Source organism: Somniosus microcephalus, chromosome 9 (genome assembly GCF_052327205.1).
Source record: "Somniosus microcephalus isolate GS21.2 chromosome 9, FLI_Smic_1.0, whole genome shotgun sequence".
Taxonomy (NCBI): Eukaryota; Metazoa; Chordata; class Chondrichthyes; order Squaliformes; family Somniosidae; genus Somniosus; species Somniosus microcephalus.
Genome location: NC_140995.1, coordinates 16,141,316 through 16,157,055, shown reverse-complemented (window position 1 = coordinate 16,157,055; position 15,740 = coordinate 16,141,316). Strand labels below are relative to the sequence as shown.

Genomic DNA, 15,740 nt, shown 5'->3' with positions numbered 1-15,740 from the left:
TCCCTGATTATAATCACTCAACCCTTGGTGGCCGTGCCTTCTGTTGCCTAGGCTCCAAGCTCTGGAATTCCCTGCCTAAACCTGTCCACCTCACTACCTCTCTTTCCTCCTTTAAGACGCTCCTTAAAACCTACCTATTTGACCAAGCTTTTGGTCACCTGCCCTAATTTATCCTTATGTGGAGCTGTCTCAAATTTTTTGTCCTTCAATACTCTTGTGCAGCACCTTGGGATGTCTTACTACTTTAAAGGTGCTATATAAATACAAGTTGTTGTTTTTGTTCTATTAATTAATTAATTATATTATAAATTAATTAATTGAAATATTAGACTACAGTGCTTAGAAAAATGTCTTCATAACTTTAGACCTTTAGGAATAAAGGGAATGTCCATTAAAATAAATGAATGCAAAATGGATTAAAGTGTGTATATTAAAATGTATTATATAACTTAGCATTTTATATAATTTGTCTACAGAATATATTATGCAATTTGTATACAGTATTTCTATATATATGTAGTGCATTTTTTAAATTTACACTTGTAGTGAAATATCTATTTTCCCCCTACACTGAAGGGTTCTAACGTTCATCAATATTCTATCGGTAGAGTGACTGTGGGCGTAACCGGATCTTTAAATTCTGCCTGCTATCCCTACATTAGGGGTTCCTTGAGAAATTCCTCTTTTTATGCCCCGGAAATACCTCAGTGGAACTGATCCCAGCTGAGACTTGGCATGAGACCCTTTGAAAGAAAGAACTTGTATTTATATAGCGTGTCAGGACATCCCAAAGCCTTTTCGGCCAATCAAGTACTTTTGAAGTGTAGTCACTGTTGTCATGTATGAAATGAATAAGGAGGGACCTAGCATGGGAATTTGGTGGATGGGATGGATGCAGTTTGTTGTCCAGCGAGGTGCAGTCGGAGTAAAGTTGGTGCTAGGTCAGGTCATGTTTTCGTAAACCTGCACTGCAATAGACACAAACTTGTTTGATTTCCTGAAAAATGTATAAAGCACTTTTTGACCTTATTATGTGACTGTGACTAAGTACTTATGGAATCCTAAAAGTTTCAGGGGCAGGGAGCAAAGATTGTTGGCGGAGTCAAATATTGCAGAGGTGGGACCAAAATTACACAATCGGGTCGACGGAGTACCCATTAAGAAATTCCCCTTTAACCACTGAATAAGACATTTGTCCGTACAGTAAAACCAGCCTTAAAGGCCACCTGAACAGAAACATTACTCATCTACAATGATCCCAAAATTGCTAATGACAATTACAAAAGAGACTGCTCAGCTATAAAGACTAACTAAAAACATGCCTAAAGGTGGTCATTTCACAGGCTGGATTTTAATACGTTTCAAATGTCAAGCATTTTCAGATTATGCATTCAATATACAGCAACTACGTGGAACTACAGAACGCAAGCCATTTTCTGCCTACCTCATGGTCCTAGTGTCCCAGCCTCGAATAACTGTGTCATTAGCTGTGGCAAGTTGTGTGCAGTTGTGGTGAGGACTCCATCGTCCAGAAGTAAACTTCAACTGACCTTTTCCTTCTAAAGTTGCAGAATTTGAGAGCTAAAATACATTGCACAAACAAATAGGAACGGTAAGAGGAAGACTGACAATTCAAGAACCGGGTAAATGAACTAAATATCTAGGAATCTATAAACAACAATTCTACACTGTGTTTCTTGTCAACCCATCAACAAGGGTCATTATGACAATCCTCAACACACAAAAGTTTCAGTCTTTGATGTGTTCAGTCCTAACAAATAACAGGAGTGAAAAACATTTTGTCTGCATACTGGCCCAGGGTCTTATGTTGCAAAAACATTTAAGTTACCAGGCTTTTACCAGGATTCACAGCAAGCAGCATTTTATTGTTGCTGCCCCTACTGCTACCGCTATAAACTCTCAATGTATTATGCAAATATAATTCTATGGTGGTATAAAACAGGTATAACAGCATATCAATTTACTTCACAGACTCCACAATCATTATGCTGATTTTTTGTGAAGCTCCTGAATCCAATTAAGTTATTTATGACCCTCGTTCCCGTTCTTGACCATGATACTATGCTGGTTACAATTCATTAAAATGATTTTACGATGTCGTTACCTAACTGCAATGCTCCGTAAGTAACGGCATGCACAAAATCAGCAACTTTCTGTGCTGGTTAAAAACTGTTAAATTATCAATTGGGCATTATTTGCTTGTAAAATTGTTTTTTTTATTTTTTATAATTGTTTGGACTTCATATGTACAGAATTAACAATCATCTTTATTGTCATGCTCCTGCAGCCTAAAATAACCCAGCAAAATAATAGAGAAAGATGAGTGATGCAAGGCTGGACTCATTTAACCACAGGCTTAAGTTTCTTTTGAAGTATTATACAAATCTACATCTGCTGGAAAGCACCACAAACTTTCTATTTATTTTTGCTCCTTGTATTCTTTTTTCAGCTTTTCATCTTCCCACTCCCAACTCCTCACTTTTGTAGCTGTACACTTTCAGTGAAGTTCGAACTCAACCACTGATTTACCGCAAATACTGCCGAGCAAGTTGGCCAGTATGCAGTAAAGATGATCAGGAATCTTGAGAACCTTGAGATTTAATCCTTCAGTGAGAAATCCTTCCAGCATTTTAACAATTTTATTAATAGATTCTGGTGCAGCAGAGATTTACTAGAGTGGTACGATAGCAAAATACTGCAGATGCTGGAAATCCGAAATAACAACAGAAAATGCTGGAAAAACTCAGCAGGTCAGGCAACATCCGTGGAGAGAAATTTGAGTTGACGTTTCGGGTCGAACCCTTCTTCAAAACTGGAAAGAAAAGAAACGAGATCGAAGGCAGGGCTGCGATCGGACAAAAGAATAAAAGAAACAAAAGAAGTAAAAGAGATTAGAAGCTAGACGAGATGGTAATAGGCTGAGATTAGGTGTAAAGTGTACTGGTAGGGCAAGAGATAGCTGCCAGGTGTGAGAGAGAAACAAAAGGAAAGGGGGGGGGGGGAAAGGAGTGGAAAAATTACAAGAAAAAATGTGTAATAGGGGCCGAGGTTATGATCTGAAATTGTTGAACTCGATATTGAGTCCGGAAGGCTGCAGAGTGCCTAATCGGAAGATGAGGTGCTGTTCCTCAAGTTTACGTTGAGCTTCCGTGGAACAATACAAGAGGCCAAGGACGGTGAGGTCCGAGTGGGAATGGAGCGGTGAATTAAAATGACAGGCGACCGGAAGCTCGGGGTCACCCTTACGGACCAGTGATGAGGGACTTCAGTTATGTGGAGAGACAAGAGAAGCTTAGATTGCACTCTTCAGAGCAGAGATGGTTATGGGGAGATTTAATAGAGGTGTTCAAAATTGAGACAGGTTTTAATAGAGTACAAGGGAGAAACTGTTTCCAATGGCAGAAGGGTCATTAACCAGAGGACAGGTTCAAGGTAATTGGCAAAAGAACCAAAGGGCAGATGAGATGATTTTTTTTTTTTTTTTACACAGCAAGTTATGATGATCTGGAATGCACTGCCTGAAAGGTTGATGGAAACAGATTCAATAATAACTTTCAAAAGGGAATTGGATAAATACTTGAAAAGGAAAAAAAATTGTAGGGCTATGGAGAAAGAGCAGGGGAGTGGGACTAATTGTATAGCTTTTTCAAAGAGCCAGCACAAGCACGATGGGCCGAAAGGCCTCCTTCTGTGCTGTGAGATTCTATGATTCTGAAATCCGGATAAGTAATTATGACTTACTAACACAGCTACTGCAGCTAGTGTTAAGGTTTGTAGGAACGTTTAGATCTCTCCGTATTGTGTTAAGGGTAGCAAACAAAAATTTTGGGCCACTTGGTGGATAGATTAATAAATTTGAACAGGATGGATAAATTTGGACAAGATTCATAGACTAACCTGTGGTAGACTTAGAGAGAACATTAACTTTTTTTCTTGGATAGAGCTGAGGGGGATTCCACCAGCTAAAGGATACCCACTGTAATAAAAGTAATTATAATTTGGGAGACATAGTTGTCACTGTTTGAGTGTGCTGTGAAAACTGGAAACACATCAATATTACATGAGAATATAGCTGCTTTGCCTGTCGACCTTAACAAGTAGCTTCACAAAAATGTCACTGGATAAGTATTTTTTCCTGACCATAATAGCTAGACTAAAAGGATATACATTTGTACTGATAATTATAACATAAGTTTACATAGGCAATTTCCATTATAAATATAGACATATGAATTAATAATAGGAAAAATTAAGGGCCTATAATTTCAGTTGTACAGTGCCCATTTTTCTGGAATTAACTGGCCTACTAAGCCCTCAATATGGTGGGCAGGAAGCACGCGCACATTTCCGGCCAGAAGTGAGCCACCTGCAATATTGGGAAACAAAAATTTTGGGACATGCGTTAGGCCCATTGCATATGCAAATCAGGGATCCAATGCCTGTTTGAGGCCCCCAGTATAAGATTGGTTTGCCCCGAGTCAGGCAGCAATGGAAAACCAGACCTGCAACTACAAGGTAAGTTTTTGAAATATATTTACCTGAATATGGATCCAAGAGAAGCAGGAGTGCTCCACCTTACACCACATTTAAAGAACATGGGCCACCGCTGCTCTGCACTTTCCCCCACCACCCCCCCGACACTCCAGATCACCCGTTGCTTCCCAATCTCTCTGGCCTCCTAACTACCCGCGCACAAATGGTGAGGCCTGAGGAGCCCAGATATTGGGCCTCGGACCTCATCATAATGAAGACGGTGTTGCAATAGGAGGCCTCATAGGCAAGTGGTCGATATGGATTGCGAGGGTGGAGAAGATGGGGGGGGGGGGGGGGGAGAAATCAGGTGTGCTGTGGAGACTGAAATCAAGAGTCGGGGTGGGGGAGGATCAGGGCCTCAAAGAAGGCCTCAAGAGTCGGGGGCGGAGGGAGGGAAGGGATCGATGGTAGGGGGACCTGGAGGTTGCAGGAGGGGGATCGGGGGCCTGGAGGTTGGGGCTGAGGTGAGATAGATCGGGGGTTCGGGGCCAGGGCCTGTATGGGAGGGATCTCGGGACTGGGAACAATTATGGTAAGTACTTAGCTTTTTTTTTTACTTATACGATGTTTAGGGTTGGTTTTCTCCAAGGCGGCCAGCAGAGACCTGAAGCAGACATTCGGCCCCTTCTTTGCATAACGCCTGCTTCAGGTGTGGGTATAGAACGCCTCTTGTTTGTCCTTACCCAATATGGTGGGGTACGCACTTCCGGTCGGAAGTGTGTGCTCGCTTCGTGCGAGCCTTTTTGGCGCCTTAGGAGGCCACATACTGCCTGAGAAACGACCTGTACATAGCCCAATTTAACCTCCATACATTCTGTCCTTATTTTTATATTGTAATTGTATAATTTCCTATGTCTACATTTATCATGGAAACTGCCACTGTAAATTTGTCATACTATAATAACATCTTATTGGCAGTGGTGGCACTGCAGCATACCCACTGGCAGAAAGGTGTAATTACTGTGTGAGAAGTTTACAAAGGTTGTGTTCAAGCAGAAAAGTGGAAAAGGAATTGACAAAGTGCAGGCAGACATAAGATTTTTATCAAAGATAAACTGTAAAATTACTTACCACTGCCTTGCTTGAGCTTTCTTGTAAATCCCAAAGAAGAACATGATTATCCGCCAGCGTTGCTACTTTTTTGCCATCTCCCATTGGCTCCCATAATACACTGCAGAGCAAAATTCATCAATAACTATCTTAACAAAATGAAGTTACAAGTATGATTCACCAATGCAGTTTTACAGCACACTGCAATAATAACCTTTGTCCTGCAAGACTGGAATATCAATGGCTGGAATTTTCCGGTGGGTTAGCGGGCGGAATTGGTGTCGGGTCGGGTGGGAAATTTGATATTTTTGACAGCGGGTCAGGAACCCACTGTCAACCCGCCGTCTGTCAGCGGTGAGCAGACCCAAAAGGCAGCGGCGGGCGACCCAATTCATGTAATTAGTGACTTGTTTACAGCCACTTAAGAATGATTTTCAGCTTACTTTTTGCATTTGACAGCTCACCCACAAGGTCCACGCTGGTCGTGAACCATGTCTGTCAAGCTGAGGCGGGAGTTCAGTGGCCATTGAATCAGCTGCCGAGTTGACAGCTTCAAATGTACAGGAAACTTTCGATTAACCGGCCCCTAAATAACCGGAAATGTCGGTTAACCGGCAAAATTCAGGAGTAGGTTCAGGTAACTTATTACTTTTTTTACTCCATTTGTTGCTGTGCAAGGGTGTAGCTGCAGCTGTTGCTAAGCTACAGAGACACTTGCAACTTGTGCCGATTGTTCTGAAGCTGTTGCAACAGGGTTTGTTGCTTTATACAGAGCTCTGAGCTCCGTATCTTTTACTATAGCGTTCGGTTATCCGGAATTTTTGATGAACCGGCACCACGTCGGTCCCGTCCGTGCCGGATACCAGAAAGTTTCTTGTACAGTAAAAGCTCCCACCTTACAGAGAGATCTTCCCTCAGCCACAAGCGCTTCCTCACTGCATTTCCACAACAGATTCACCATGCTGCAAGTCTCTACGCAAGTCTCCATCCAGTCTGACCTCATTACCTCTCTCACCATTGACAGATCGCTTGTCATCTCTACTTCACCTGCCATCTACTCCATCAGCATGGGTGCCCTTTATACACTCTCACCTTGGTCCCACCACGATCAGCTCCAACACCAGCAGCACAAACACCACCACCAACCTTCTCCATAATCAACTGATGCTGCACAGGACGCAGGGCATCAGCACCCGACCGCATTGCTGCCCGGGAAGCTAGGGATGGCCTCACCGTGGCCAGATTTACTTCACTGGTTGCCACATGATGTGCCATGTTGGCACCACCCCACACCAACACCATAAAGCATCCCTACAATGCCCAAGCCATTCCTTTCACACTCATCACCATTGCAGCGGTACCGTTATTTCTCACCATTTACTGTAATTCACTGAGCCACTTCCAAAGGTGCACACAAATCTGTCCAAGAAGGCAAAGTGTTGAAAATAAAGCTTTCAATGTTTAACACCACAGTAACAGAAACTTTACATGAACATTGCATAAAACACCCACGTGCCTTCCCCGTGTGTTGTTAGTTGGTATGATTGCACTAGGATGAGGGCAACTGTGAGATGGGGAAGTGATAATATAGATAGAGAGGGGTAAGTTGGTGCGAGTAAGGATGTGCAGGAGTAGGGTAGGGAAGGCAGAATGATGGGGATGTGATGAGAGGCACAGCAGGATGAGGCGGAGTGTAGCTTTGTACTAACGTTTCGTGATCTACTGAGATCATTGAAACGTTTGCAGCACTGCACCCAGGCCCTCCTGACCACATCCCTGCTGGTGCCCTCCTCAGCAATGTGCAACCAGGCTGTGCTGATCTCCTGTGGAGGCCTCTTCCGCCCATGGGAAGGGAAGAGGACCTCCCTGCGTGCTGTGACTCCCTCTATAAGCATATGGAGGGAAGTCATGGGAGTGCCTAGGTGTGCAGTCATTGTCAGTGTTTGCAGCACCGCAATGCTGTAGAACAGTGACAGCATAAATGTCAAAATCAATTAAAGAAACCAGTTGATGACGTCATCAGACCCGCTTCCTCTAATTGGCCGAGAAACGCGCTGGGCGGACTTAACAAGCCCAATCAAGGGAAATTCATTTCACGCAGCGGGGTCGGGACCCGCCACGGAGCTTCCGAGGTCAGCAAAATCGCAGCTAATGAGTCAAAGGCTGGGTGGAAGTGTAGAAAAGGGAGTTCTCCTTAGCAGTTCAGTCCTGTTGTGTATTAATTTGCTGCATTACAAGGGTACGGCACGGTGTGATGTCCCAGCTCTCCAGACAGTGAGTCCCAAGTCTTGAACTGGGGCACCAGGCAAACATTGGCGCATGGAAGCTTTGCACTTCTCAACTAGAAAAGACAAATTTGGAGGGTAAATTTACCCCAGCACATTCTCATGCACTTCCTGGATGTCGATTACTGAATTTTGGTACGGGGTCTCTACCCTCTAAGCTTTGTGAAAAGTGGGTGGGAGGAAGAGGCCAAAAAGACAGAGATAAAAAGGAGATAAAGACAATTATTCTGTTTTGCTAGCATAGAGGGCATATCAGATCATCAGAACTGGTACAAGTCATGGAAAGAGCAATAGTGACATAGGACATGAATATTAACATGATGATTCAACACATTACAAAGCTTCACTTCAAGTAAGATTTTTTTTAAAATCTGGTTGATACTTTTGACTAAGTTCAAACTCACTGCCCCTGTAATTGTGAGCTTATTATTTGAAATGAACACAACTTCTTCTGAGACCAAATGCCCAATAAGTTAAACCCTGATAAACCCATTTTAATTGAAGCACAATTATGATGCACTTAAAAATTTCCTAAGGACCATTCACATTCAATCCAAGAATTTAAAAATCCAGAAGCGAGTATAGAATTCTAATAGAAAGATAGACATGCCGGGCAACTGAGTATGCATTTATGAGGACTCAAGCTGTGATTTGGGAATCTAGGCTTACCATAAAATTACTGCTTTACTTTTTTTTTTTAAAAAGATTATACGAGTAGATTTTCCGTAGTGGTGCTCACAGCAAGTCAGAGGAGTCACTGTTTTATGATGGGGCTGTTTATTCCATGTAGGGGATAATATCCGTGACTAAATAAGTCAAATTCTAATCTTTTAAAAATGTATTCTGTGATTTTTATTGGTGCTTCAGGAACTGAATTTCATAACTCTGTCCATTATTCTGTGAAAACTGTAAATAAGTGGTCTTTTTTTTTTTAAGATTATTCCAGTAGGTAAAGCAATATACATAAACCTATGTATTTAATTTTTATCCCTTACAATTTTCAAGTTAAGAATACAGAACTATATGTTATGTAAGATGCAGTAACTGGAGGTTGATATCTGGTATGTAGCAGTGCTGGGGATGGGAAATGGAGTTCAGCTACAATTGGGAGCAGTCCTGTGTTTTGGTAGAACTGGGAAATGGTCCTGGGGCTTGTTGGAACTGGAGCGGGGGTCCTGGATCCCATGTGCAGCAGCAATGTTTGTGACTTTTTAAGGGATCGCTGTAAAGATTGAATTTGCTGTTTTGTGATTGGTTCCTGAATGTGTATCTCTCTGCATCGGTCTCTCTCACACCCATAAGGCAATGTAAACATTCTAATTACACACCATCAACAAAACACTGGTTGTAATTAGAGCTTTCAAAACTCAATTTGCTTGCTTTTTATTCAAAGAAAACATTAAATGAAGAATGTGCGTGTGTCGCTCACTTTCGGTTTCTATATCTGATTGTTGTTAGTAATGAGAAAGTTTTAAAAAATGTAAACAGTTAACATAAGCAATAATCAATTGAGATAATTAGAGGTTGCTTTTTGAAAACTAAATTCAATTACAATGAGGAAAAATACTGTCTCTCTGACCTTAATGCACGTTCAGAAATTTAAACACAAAAGTAAAGTTACAACTGTGTAATCAGCGGTCTATCATTTTCACACAAAATATATAGGCCCAGAAATTCGGGTCTCCACGGGTGAGTACGCACGGGGTACTCACCCGTAGGCCCAATGGAAGTGCCGGTTTCCTGCATGCACTGCGCATGCGTGGGAAACCAGCACTTCTGTTCCCCTGAACGAAGGGGTTCGGAGGTCGAACGCATGCACGGGAGAGGCTGTGCGTGTGCATCGAACTTCCGTTTTTTTTTTTATATACAGGTTTTCCCAGGAAGGGAAGTCTCCAGAAGTTAGAAATGTAAAAAGCAGGCGTAAGGCCTGCTTTTTACAAGGTAAGTGGTCAATTAATTAAAATCAAAACATTTTTTCCACAGGTTTATTATTTTTAAATACTTTAAAGCAAGGTAAGTTTATTTTTAGCCCTGTTAGAGAAAAAAAAAAATTTCAAAAATTTAAATTGTTTAAAATAGTTATTTCATGTAATTTATAGTTTATTTTAAAAATGTGATTTAAAAAAAAATTTATTTGAAGATTTAGTGCTGTTTTGGGGCCGTAGTATTTATAAGTCTTGACAGCACTTCCCGTCAAGACTTATGAATGGAGCATTCCCTGCTCCGATTGGCTCCCCATGGCCCACGTGACCCCAGGGGACGCATCGAACTAACTGCGTCCCTGGGATACGCAAACACTGCGCGCCGGCAGCTGGACCAGGCCTCGGATCGGAATTCCACGGGGGCCCACAGCTCAACGGCCGGCGCGCTAGGTAAGTGCAGGTCGGGGGCTTGCACCCGTGGGAAGCCCCCGACCCGAATTTCTGGGCCATTCACATTATATATAAAACATAGTCTTGGTTTTAAAAATATTGCCAAATACAAATTTTACCGGAATAAAGATTTTGAAATTGGTCCTCAAAGTAATTCCGAGCAGAAACGACTAAAATATTTCATCAGTACAGCTGAGGCCTGTGAAATTAGGCACAATGCACATGATCAGACTGCACCTTCCAAATTTAGCTCTCACAAATATATAAATCCAAGCTCAGGCTTTTGAGAGAGGGTGAGGCCTTCAGGTAAGAACTTTAATGAAGGCATTGAAGACAAAAAATATAATTCAGTGGGTAAATGTAATCAGGTTACAGGGAACTTTCTGGTATCCGGCACGGACGGGACCGACCTGGTGCCGGTCCATCAACAATGCCGGATAACCGAACGCTATAGTAAAAGATACGGAGCTCAGAGCGCCGTATAAAGCAACAAACCCATAGCTTCAAAACAATCGGCACAAGTTGCAAGCGTCTCTGTAGCTTAGCAACAGCTTCAGCTACACACTTGCACAGCCACAAATGGAGTAAAAAAAGTAACTAAAAGTAAAAAAAGTTACCTGAACCGACTCCTGAATTTTGCCGGTGGAGTGTGTTCCGGTTATTTAGTGGCCGGTTAATCGAAAGTTTCCTGTATTTTGTAAAATATGAAATTTTTGAATTTTTAAAAAAAACAGTTATCTTGTGCATTAGAAAGTTCAGGTGACTGAGAAAAAAAAAGTGGATTTAAAAAAAAAAGAAAACCTTCAAAATGATTCGTGGGAGCCAGGTGGCCAGATTTTGCAATCACAATGAAATATACTTTCACTATAAAATAGCAGCTATTGGGGGTTAAATAGCACAGGACCCGAAAATGGGCGAGGGAATCGCGGTACACGATTAACCCGCGCCCATTCGTTGCGTTGCAGGCAACACGTTAAATTGCTGCTGCCAGCTACTTTACATGCATTGGCTGCACGCATCAGCAGGGGGCCTGATAGCTTGAGTGGCTCGCGCTACTTAAAGGCAGCCTGCACCTCTTAAAGGGGAGGTGCATTGTGGCTGCAACAAGTGGTGGGAGTCATTTGAAAAGTGAATCTGTGCTGTGATACTCTGAAGAGTGGCTGAACATGCGGAAGAGCGTGCACCAAGGTTTTCTGGCAATGCTCTGGAGGTCTTGGTGCAAGATGTGGCGAGAAGGGGAACAGGGGGTCCTCTAGATACAAGCTCAGGAAGCAGTGGGAACAAGTAGCAGTGGAGGTCAATGCTCGGAATATTGCTCCAAGAACAAGGAGGCTGTGCAGGAAGAAATTTAACGATCTGACACAAGTTATCAAGGTGAGCGAGTACAATCTTCAAATAGCACATCCTACCAACTGCACCACTAGCCTCATCCACTGCTCAATCCACCTACCAACAATCTCAATCAGTACTCAACCCTTCAATTCATATGGTTTACCTCACCCGCACACTTGGGACCGTTGCAAGCCTCGCATCCACAACGCACACACACTGGCAGCTATTCAACCATGACAGCCACATCACCCAAACATAATGTAGGACAATTACTGACACACTTCCCTCTTTCTTGCAAGAGAAGGTGGCGCATAACAGCAGGCAGCAGCAAAGAACTGGAGGAGGACAAGCCTGCCTGCATGTTTTAACTCTCAAATAGACGACTGTGCTGGCCATCATAGGAAGGGGCATCGCTGAGGCCGTGGCTACTGGTAGGGCTGGAGGGATTGATGATCAGGGTCTCTGCATATCTAATCCTCCTCCTCTCTTCCCACTTCTCCCTCATCCCACAATCTCTTCTGATTCACAATCTGCATATGGTGCAAGCACATACTTCTTACTTTCTCCTCTCCCCTCACCACAACCCACCCCTTGTCCCTTTTTCATTTCAGATACCCAAGAACTGGAACCTTCCCAGTCAGGAGGAAGAGGTAGAAGACAGTGAAGGTGAAGAGACACCGTCCCTCAATCTTACACTCGCAGCCACCAGCTCAGAAACTGACACTGCGTGTATTTTAGAGGCTAGGATAGAGGAGGACTTAGATGGGCCAGGCTACAGAAGACAACCAAATACTTGGTGCACTGGCAAGTCTGTCGGAAAGCCTGCGCTCAATGACACGGAGCATGAAGGAGTCACCAACTCAGCACAGGGTTTTGAACGGAACTTGGAGCCCATCCTTTCCAACATGTAATAGGTGGTCACCGCCATCAGCACACTTGCGGAACCCACCGTGTTGCAGCGTCTGATGGTCGATGTCACAGCTTCCATTGCAGCACAAACAGCTTCCATCAAAGATCTGAGTGCTGCAGTGGCAATTCATACTGCTGCCTTGCAAGCTCAGACTGCTGCCATTGTGACTCTGGATGCCACTGTTCAAAGAGGCTTCCAGGGTGTCATAGCAGTCCATTAATCTGTTGCCCAACAGATCAGCAGGATTGCTGAGGCGCCGCCCCGGGAGAGTGGCAGTGGCTCCATGGAACATGAACCTGCTGTCCTCTCTCGAAGGATGACAGCATTCCTGCTCCCACCCCTGCCAGTGCCCTTGTTGTTGCCCGTCAACCAGCCAGCCCAGACTGCTGCAGCTCAAGCTGAGATGGTGCAATCTGAAGCTGGCCCCCTAGGCCCAGAGCTGCTCGGGGTCAGCCTCCAAGGTGATCTGCAGTCGCCTCAACCGAAGGTCAGCAGCGTTCCACCACCCATGCTGCAGCCACTGGGGAAGCACCTCATAGGAGCACTAGAATAGGCAAAAGCACACAGAAGACAGACACCAAGGGAATGCACAAGGGTGATTAGTTTAATTTTGCATGTATTATTTAATGATTGAATTTATAAAATTGGATTTGAATCTACATTTTCTGATACTTTTTATTTTTATGTTGTCAGAAAGAGGACAATGTGATTGTTAGTGATTGAAGAAAGGTAAGGAGCGTGGAACTGTTGGTGAATGGGAAGGTGTGGCTGAGGTTATTGGACTTGCTCATGAATAATCTGATCATGTAGAGCCTGAGCAGAAAAGGGCCGTCTACGTCGTAGCCTCCCTTCCTCTTCCTGTTCCTACACTTTCTGTTGCACTTCCTCCTCCTCTTCCACTTCTCGCCTGATAGGTGGCAGCAAGGGCTGTTCCCTCATAATGGCCAGGTTGTGCAGTATGCGGCCTACTACCAGAAACCTTGATACCCGCTCAGCTGAGTACTGCAGGCCTCCACCAGAACGGTCCAGGCAGTGGAAGCATTGCTTGAGGATGCCGATGGTGTGCTCTATAATCTTCCTTTTGGCAGCATTGCACTTATTGTAGGCCTGCTGTCCACGTGTACGTGGGTTCCTGACCGGGGTCATGAACCATGTCACGAGGAGATAACCCTTGTCGCCCAGTAGCCAGCCTTTGACTTGCCGTGGTGGTTCAAATACAGGTGGAACAGAGGACTGGTGCAGAATGAAGGAAGCGTGACTGCTGCCAGGATAACGGGCATTCACCTGCATGATGAGCTGCCTGTGGTCGCACACCAGCTGCACATTGAGGGGGTGGAATTTCTTTCAATTCATGAAAATAGTCGAGTTCACATGAGGCGCATGCAAGGCAATGTGCATGCAGTCAACGGCACCCTGCATCATGGGGAAGCCTGCCTTGCGTGCAAAATCTTGTGCTCACTCCACCTGCTTGTCTCTGGCATGAAGGAATGAGATGGAAGTGTTTGTCCGTGTATAGAGAGCCTCAGTAACCTCCCTTATGCAGCGGTGCACTGCAAAATGTTGCTTATATCTCCAGCAGCAGCCTGAAAGGAGCGGACACATTGCAGCCACAGGCTATGCTGCCCTTACCCTGCTTTGTGGCTACAGCAGTTGTGAAGCAAAGACACCTCAAGCTTTGGGCCTCACTGAAGTTGAGGTAAGAGAATTGCTCCCTGAAGACCCTCAGCTGATATGGCCTCCTGCCAAGAGCTCTTCTCCTCCTCCCGCTTCTAACAGCTTGTCCTGCTCGGCGTGGCAGCGGTGGCTTCAAATCAGCGTTGCATATTCACTCACGTCATCATCTCTCAGCTCTGAATGCTGCCGGCGGTCTGTAGGCGCATGAGTCTGATGTAGCCACGTAGCGCCTAGAAATGGGCACTACACCGCCCAATTTAGCCTCGTGTGTGAAAGGCATGGACCTTCAACATGGAAAATACCTATTACAGCATCATCTATAGGAGTAATGGGTACTGCAGGTACTTAGTGAGTTTTCAATGAAGAGAGTGTGTGTGTGTGTGTGTGTATAATACATCAAAAACATACATACACATACAATTGATTACAAATTTTTATCATACCCACATGACTGGACAATTAATTTTCCTTTCCGATTAAAGCCTCAACACGAAGCGTATAACACATTCAAAGCAGATCTCCATTGGCTAATTATTACAATCATTGAACAGTTACAACTGCTGCAGATTTATTAATGAAATAAGTAGATTTGGGGTATAATGACGAGGATCTCAAATTATTGTGTTATTTATTTGGAAACATTTTAGTCTCATTATTTCATATCTTGATGTGCATATTCCCCAGTAACAATTACCTTAATCAGCCACATGTTAGAATAAATTAAAGTCAATAACTTGTTAAACTAAGCAGAAAACTGATGGATAATTACCTGGAATATAATAAAAACTCTTTGTTTACTAGTGTAAGACATACACAAATTAATTTTGGCATTTTATTCTACAGTGAATGATATTTCTCCTTTTTCCACAGGAATTTTTATTGTTTAGATGCAACAATTGAACAGGCAAACGTTTCGCATAGTTCCATCCTGAAAGATGCATTTGAAATCTTTTAAATCAATACTGAGCGACCTACCAGGACATGTTGCCATGAGCTGTGTTGTCAAGGTGACAAAGCAGCTCCAGGGTCTGTGGGTTGCTTGATGAATCATCAGGAGATTCATGACTGTCTGATTCCAATTCCTTCGGCATACGCCACACAGCAGCACACGTCAGGACTTTACTGTCTGAAGCTAAGCAACAAAATAAAAATCGACCGTCAAAAAATCTTTTAATAAATGTAGAGAAAATATAACTCATTGTACACTCAAATGCAAACAGCTTGAACTTAAAATATGAGAACCCAGTTTTTTTTTAAATTCATTTATGGGATGTGGGCGTCGCTAGCAAGGCCAGCATTTATTGCCCATCCCTAGTTGCCCTTGAGGAGGTGGTGGTGAGCCACCTTCTTGAACCGCTGCAGTCCGTGTGGTGAAGGTACTCCCACAGTGCTGTTAGGGAGGGAGTTCCAGGATTTTGACCCAGCAACGATGAAGGATCGGTGATATACTTCCATGTCAGGATGGTGTGTGACTTGGAGGGGAACTTGGAGGTGGTGGTGTTCCCATGCGCCTGCTGCCCTTGTCATACTAGGGGTAGAGGTCGTGGGTTTGGGGGGTGCTGC

At 43.7% G+C, this 15,740-nt stretch overlaps 1 protein-coding gene across 4 annotated transcripts in view; it reads right to left on the bottom strand.

Annotated features, from left to right (window-relative positions):
- eipr1 (EARP complex and GARP complex interacting protein 1) overlaps positions 1 to 15,740 on the bottom strand; it is a 94,222-nt gene that overhangs the window by 36,189 nt on the left and 42,293 nt on the right. For 3 of the 4 annotated variants that reach the window (XM_085996408.1, XM_085996407.1, XM_085996409.1), the window contains 3 exons: positions 15,153 to 15,309; positions 5,626 to 5,725; positions 1,445 to 1,581 (listed from right to left, as the gene is read on the bottom strand). In XM_085996408.1, the coding sequence (XP_085852534.1) occupies positions 1,445 to 1,581; positions 5,626 to 5,725; positions 15,153 to 15,309 (394 nt within the window). The remainder of the gene's footprint in view (positions 1 to 1,444; positions 1,582 to 5,625; positions 5,726 to 15,152; positions 15,310 to 15,740) is intronic. The other variant, XM_085996410.1, reaches the window with a different exon arrangement.